Raw genomic sequence first — 7,446 nt, 5'->3', positions numbered from 1 at the left:
ATTTAATGTTTTCAAAAGTTCAAGTATATCCTTTACTAAAGCTCTTAATGAATAAAGTTCAAACGTTTTATAATAGAATTTGACATTACTTATAATATCTTTAATTTGTGATTCTATTTTCTTACAGTTCGGCCCCTACTAGCAATTCACTATACAGCGTTATTTGCTAAGCTCTGAATATATCATCTGTCAAGGATGTCAGACTCTGGTGATATCAAGTAGTTCACATTGTTTGAACTTATTTTTATTTCAAGAATGATATGGCTTTGAGAATCTTTGTAGTTACTGAAGTACTGTTTCTAAATTCATATGATACTTATGTAATGTTTTCTTCTTACTCTGTCCTATTCAAAATTTCATCATTGAATTACTTTCTATTTTAATAAGATCACCAACTCAGTACATATGACATTATATTACAGTTACATAACCAACTTGCCCTTAGAAGTGAAGATCACTGTTTTCTTTTTTCAAAGTTCCAGTACAAATGATAGTGATTAATACACCAGTAGAAAATAAATTGGAGAAGATAATGCTATCAATCAACTACAGCTTTCCTGTGAGAACTAAATAAGATAGCTAAAAGATGATTATTAATCACAACTACCTTCTAAAAGTAGATGTATAGATATGCCTTATATTAATCAAAGGACCCTAATTATTTTCATAAAACTTTCAACTTATTGCAATCTCATTTCACTGCATTGCATGTATATATGAGATGGACATACTGAAAAAGAGAGCAAGCTTGTAAAGATAGGAAAATAGCTAAGTGCTTGGAACTAAACAGCTTAAGGTTAAACAGAAACGGAAGTAGATCAGTGCAATTAGGAAACAGATCGGCCACATTTTTAAGACCCAACAAAAATCCTAAAATATTTAGCTAAGAACTGTCATTGAAGCATCATTATTATATTATAGGTTTAAATTTCATCAAACAGACATTTAGGTATATTTAGCAAAAACTTCCTAATATTGTATGTGGTTAAGTAGTAGCAATTACAAAGTAAACTCATTAGTCAAGAGAGAAGTAATCAGTATGTTAAAATTCTAAGTGCAGGTACCTCTACAACACCCTGGCATGTGGCTGCAAAAGAATAATGGTCCTATTTGACCTTTATAACAAACAAGGAAGAGACATATTTTTAAAAATACTTTCTCCATGAAACTAAAAACAGGAGTTAAAGGGTTCCAAAAATAGAGAATCATCATGACTTTGGAACTATGTACTAGTCATAAGAGCCATGCCATTTCCACCCAAGACATTCTCTGCAAAAATGAGAAAATATATTATTTTCTCTTCACAAAGTTCAAATCATTGAGATACTTTTAGAATCTTTAGATCATAAAGGTTTCTCAATGGTAGGCATACTTAAATATTATATTTAAACAATCAATACTCTCTACATTGATTTACTTACTAATGTGAGGGAAAATCAATGACAAGACGCATTGCATCATAATCTAAAATATGCAACGATATTAGGATAAATATTTATTTTCACATAACATTTCTTAGTCATGAAAAACACAATATCCTAGTCACTTTTACACATTACTTAAACTTTGCAATAAATTACATTCAAGATACTCAGTAATTTTGACCAGGAATCTAAAATTAGGAGTAAATATACATATACATATATAACACTACATTTTTATATTTTAAATGATTTCAAAATATTATGATTAACATAGGAATAGCATTAAAATTCACACATGAACAAAATGACTATAAAAATACTCAGAAATACAGAATTTCAGTGGCTATGATTATGTATTCAAATCAATGATCCCATGAAGGTTGTAATTCACTATAATCATTTTTAACAGAAGTTATTAATATATTAAAATACTAAGGAACTGCTTTTGGAATTGACTAGCTAAATCAGAAAATAACAGAAATGTTTACAGTATAATATCAGTATTATAAAATACACAAAGGCAACATATTTGGAACAGAAAGTTTCTGTATTTTTCTTCAGTATTTATAAATACAAACTTTATTAACTGCAAATTCTTCTTCCCATAAATCTTTAACCCATTTTCCATAAAAATAATTGCATCAAGGATTATGAGGAAACATTTTTTAAAGGTACCAAAATGTTGACACTAATGGAGGCTTTGTTGGTTTTTCTCCTCTCATTAGCTTAATCACAAAAAGGATTCTTCCCCACTTTTCATGTGCATTTATACACAGAGTATGTAATGGTTGGTAAAGGCCACATGGCTTTGGACACTGAAGTGCCATAAAGTTTTTGATCATTCATTCTTCTTAGGAGCCAAGAATGTTCCACTATGAATTACCATCAAATTTAGTTTTTAACTTCACATTCATCTAAAATGCAATTAAATGTTATACTTTTGATAATGCTCAAAAATCTTTAACTTTCCTTTGTCTTGCATACACTTGGTAAAGATGGATTATTTAATATGGACTGAAATATCTACAGAACCTTCTCAAACAGAGTCTGAAATTTTTCCACAGCATGCATTTAATTAAAAAGTGGAAAGGAGTCTTGCAAAAAAGTTACAGTTGGAGACACATTGGTCAACATTATAACATGATTAAGGACCAGCATTAAGTAGTGTATTACCATTAGCAACAGAGTTACTGTACAGTGTGGAATTTCATACAATGATTTACCATGGGTATTCCAGGTTTATTTGAAAAATATCTGTTGTCAATGGGAGAGAAATTTAACAACCTGTTTCTGATAAAGATTTTAATTGAAAATCCCATAAAACTTATAAAGATTTTCTACTGAATTTCATATAAGCCTAGAATTGGATCATGTAGTCACAACTTGAATTTTAAACAAATGTTATTTGACTCACTGTATTAGTGTCTGATTCTTTTTAACAAGTTGTGAACAAATTTCTATATTTCTTCACATGACTTTACGCTTCAGTTTTATATAAATTCTTAAGTATTAAATATATCATTAAATCAAGGAAATGCATAAATATAATTATTAAAAAAGCTTTCAAACTAACTTTTTGATTTGGATGTTATGAAATAAGACACAAATACTAAGCTATAAAAATAAAAAGGAGTAAGACTACCTTTCAAAATTCTTCTGAGTGAAATTTTCAGGCCTTTCATGATACTAAAGTAGGAAAATATAAACTAGGTAAATATGACTTATCTCTTTAAGAAAGCTATTGCTCTCATAAAGCTGACAATGAGAATCCAGTGTTTACAAATGTCTAACTTACAGCAAGGAGCACATGGATTCTTACATCAGCTCTTTTATCTGCTCACAAGGGAGGCTCACTGTTTAGAAGGTTATACACAGAAATGCAGCAAGTATTGCACTACTTACATTATGAAGGTAGATTTGGGTAGAGAGACCAAATTTACAATACATGATCAAAGCAGTTTTATTAATAATTATGACACTCTTCTTATATATATGTAAAAAATAAATTGAAGATCAAGTCATAGACAAGTTTCCCTGTCAACACCTTTCCCTGAGTCAGCTTTCTTCTCTTTTCGGCTTTCAGTGCTACAGGAGGAAAAAAGGAGAAATTTGCAATTCAGTTTGGCTACATGGAGATTTTGCTTCCTAAGAAACAAAACCCATTAATCCCAAAGCAACACAAGAGCCCTTAGGCATTGCTCTCTCATGCTATGAAGCATAGATAGACAGTAACATTAAAATCCTCTGCATTCAATGAAATAGAGACCAAGAACTGCAGAGAGGGGGAAATTCAAAAAACAGGCACTACCGAACAAAAATCAGGCATTTTCAACAGTTCTAAAAGCATGCAAGGTTAATGCCGTAGTCCTCTTTTGGGCAAATGCATCACAGATGATTGTTGAAAAAGACAGTCATGCCCCATCACTAGACAACACTAACACTGGTAAATGACACAAACTACCACAGAAGATATCTCTGAGTTGTGCTGCTCATCCTTGATGCACCTACAGGCTCTTGACCTTTGGTGAGGACTGTCTTAATCAAGGGACACAGACATATTTCTGGTCTGGGGAATGGGTCGGCCTGCATACTGTTCTCCAGATACTTGAGTTTTTCTTTCAGACAAAACCTCAGCTTGTATAGCCCAGGAATGATATTTCATCTCACTCATTGTAGAATAAACTCATTTGGTTTTATTTAGTCTCCCAATTAATTTTTACTAGTGGTCAAGCTGGGAATGTGGTTCTATCACTTTTGTCTATTTTTTTCCAATATTTTCTTAGTCTTTTCCTATTGCTACACAGGAGGTTTTGTGGAAAACTCAAATGACATGCTCACATGCATGAAGCTCACTTCAAGAGTGTGAGCTTCCAGGAGAGCAGAATGCTCACCCAGCCCCTACCCCAGCCCACCATGGGAGGCCTCTCCATACCCTTTCTCCCTGCTGGTGACAAAAAGATAACACAAAACACAACCCACAGATTCTGAGGCCTTGAGAAGGAATAATGCACACACTTTTACTATTAACTTCAGGCCTTAATAAAAACTTATGAAACAGTTGAGGATAGAAACATCCTTGGTTTTATAACTCTTCTCCAAGTCACAATCAAACATTGTGCTTCTACGGGGCCTCTTGCAGAGCTTTCTTAGTGGTCAATAACTTAGACACATTCTAAGAGTGTGTTTTTAAAACTGTTTTTCCTGCAATTCAAGCTAGAAACAGCCCTTCTCAGTTGTCACCACTACCCGGCACCATCAGGTAAGAAGTGCCCCGGAGCTTCTGCCATCTATGGCACACTGCCAGCGCTGAGAGCTGGTGTGAGCGAGTGTCTATGGCACCCGGGTTTATGCCTGCCACACTTCTCAGCACATACTCCTTACAGGTCAGAGCAAAGTAACATTTTTCCCTTTTCCTTTCTCCTTCCATGAGAAGAGATGACAGTGTGCACATGATGTGTTGAGAGCCTTAACTCTGTATTTTTAACTCCTCTATCTGTATGACTCACTTTCTTCTACTTTAAGTTCCTTTATATGACAAGTGTCTGCTATCATGCTTTCCAAATTAACTTTTCTTTGGGTTTTACCTGGCTGCTAGTCTCTTCTTCCAAACAAAGCCAGTGCAAGATGACAGAAAGGAGCAGGGCAAGAAGCATGGGGCTGGGGCTTGGAAAGTCTGGGTTCAGTTGCCAGAAGCTAAGAATAAGATGTATGACCTTCAACTAGTTTTGTAATCTCTCTGATATCTGGCTTCTTCATATATAAATTAAATTTTGCATTAGATAGTCTCTAAGTCCTCTATAATTTGGACATTGGTTTTCCCAAGTTCAATACACTATTACACTGGAAAGATATAGTAACAGATTCCATTCATATGAGATTGTGATTAACACATTCATACTGATCTCTACAGGTACACATTTCCTTTGTGCACAGAAGGGACGCCGAATTTTTCTTAACCTTTTGATAAACAAATTGGTTTCTTCACTGAGGAGTGAAGAAAGAGACAATCAGAATTTATCAACTTGATCCACAAATGAGCTTCCTCCTGATCTGCTTTTGCAATAATGGAGTTTTTCTGAGTCAAAAGATAACTAATTAAATGGCGAGGATTCCTTCCTTCATTAAAATTATTGGTTTGAATATTAGATTAGTTGTTAGTTAATTTCATAAGAAGAAGTTTTATAACTAGTTTGAGAATTTTATGAAAAATATTCTCACTTTGCTCTTCTTACTGTCTCCCTATAGATTCCTTGCTACATTCATTTTTTGAAATGCCAATCAAATTTAGGCTTTAGTATAATAAATATATATTACGTTTATACTACATGTTATTATAATAAACATATTCCATATCTGCTATGCCTCTGCAAAGACCTAGGAATACAAGGTAGACATTACTATCCTTGCCCTTAAGGAGTTACAATTTTAAAAATAAGGAAGTAATAGCTCAAGAGAGAGTAAAAAAATCTAAGAAATCTATGAATCTGTTTCTTTTCATTGGCATTAGAATAGTTTTACAAACAATACTTACTGAGTAGGCATGAGAGAGCCTAGGCCTAAGAAATCAAAGCAAAGAAAGAGAATCCAGCATAGAAGATGGTGGGAATTGCAGGGGTAGGATGGGGAGGAAAGAGCAAGAAGGGTGGTCCTGAGCCCACCATCAAGGTAAAACTCAGTGTTGCTTCTCTTACACGGACAGGTACTTTTCCAAAAAATTTGACCTTGGGTGTCAACTTTTAAAACATAGTAGTTGTTCACTACTCTAAAGTAATGTGGTTTATAGTGAGACCTGTCTACCGAACTATTCGATAAACTTCAGAGGAGCTTGTCACATACTTATATGACACTGTTAACTTGGAACAGAAACAGACATCCTATAGATGAGGTAGAATTTGCTATCCGTTCTTAGATTTTACTTGCAGTCAACAAAAGTGAATGAAATAATTTACTTTCTGACACAAAAGTGAATGAAATCATGAAGAAAATATACTGCTACTGTAAGCTCCACTTTTAAAAGGTTATCTAGGTTTCTGTGAACCTATTATAGCAAGGATAAGATGGAAAATAATTGGGAGGCATGGATCAGGTGCTGCATAGGTCTTGAGAGAGCAAAGCCAGTTTAGGTCTTGAGAGGCACAGGAGCTAACATTCTGGTTTTTAGGAGGTTTTTATCTAATTTTGAGTTTGTTTTGCCAATATTCCAACAGCTACCAAAGTTTTGGAATTCCTGGCTGTATTTCAGTGCCTTCCACGGATACCAAGAGAAGGCAGCAGCTTTTGGAGAGTATTGCTCTTACTGGTATTGATAGTTCTAGGATTTCTATAAGCCACATTCATTCTGGATGGAGTTTTACTGTTACAAAGATGAAGAATATTAACTAACAACCAAGGGATATTTTTTACATGAAAAGCTACAGATTATTTCACTTAAAAAGGAAATCTGAGAAAATCATCATTCTATGGTATTCTGAACCTCAAGCCATTGGGGATATATATCTAAAGAACAAATAACAAAAGACTAATCTATTTAAAATTGACCTAAAATAGATTATGTTGTTGGAAGTCAATCTACTTCCAAAGTAATGCAAACTCATATTTTTAAGGAACTAAATATTTCTGGTGAAGACCACCACTTGAGTTCACTGTTTACCAAAGAAAAAACCAAGAGAAGTGTTTAGATTATGGATCCATACAATTCAGGAAAACAACCAATTTGCAAATTTGGCTGTCTCAAATTCTCCACCTATTTCCCATAGCAGGCATTTAACTTTGAGCCCATCAGCCTGGATTTCATTACTTTAAGAGAAGTCAGAAAATGTCATATATTTTCTGTGAAAGGCTCCATAAGAATAATTTCAATGTACTTGAGAAAGCACCCTTCTCATAATGCTGATTTTCTTTCAAGAGTTCTAGCAAAATGCAAAATTATTGTGAGGATGACTCTAATAATAGCAAGGATTTGGGGGAAAAGATCATAAAGTATATTTTAGAAAAAAAATTACTGCTATTTGACTCAAGCAAA

The 7,446-nt window shown here is 33.7% G+C and overlaps 1 protein-coding gene across 14 annotated transcripts in view; it reads right to left on the bottom strand.

Annotated features, from left to right (window-relative positions):
- Nucleotides 1–1,482: 1,482 nt before the first annotated feature.
- Nucleotides 1,483–7,446, bottom strand: part of Slc4a10 (solute carrier family 4 member 10) — a 288,459-nt gene continuing 282,495 nt past the window's right edge. For all 14 annotated transcript variants that reach the window (XM_063259159.1, XM_063259164.1, XM_063259163.1 and 11 more), the window contains one exon: nt 1,483–3,509. In XM_063259159.1, coding sequence (XP_063115229.1) covers nt 3,443–3,509 — 67 coding nt within the window. In that variant the 3' untranslated portion in view covers nt 1,483–3,442. The remainder of the gene's footprint in view (nt 3,510–7,446) is intronic.

This window comes from Cavia porcellus, unplaced genomic scaffold (assembly GCF_034190915.1).
Source record: "Cavia porcellus strain 051 isolate PalLab524CR breed Dunkin Hartley unplaced genomic scaffold, mCavPor4.1 scaffold_12, whole genome shotgun sequence".
Taxonomy (NCBI): Eukaryota; Metazoa; Chordata; class Mammalia; order Rodentia; family Caviidae; genus Cavia; species Cavia porcellus.
The sequence above is the reverse complement of the archived record's forward strand: the minus strand, read 5'-3'. Positions and strand labels throughout refer to the sequence as shown.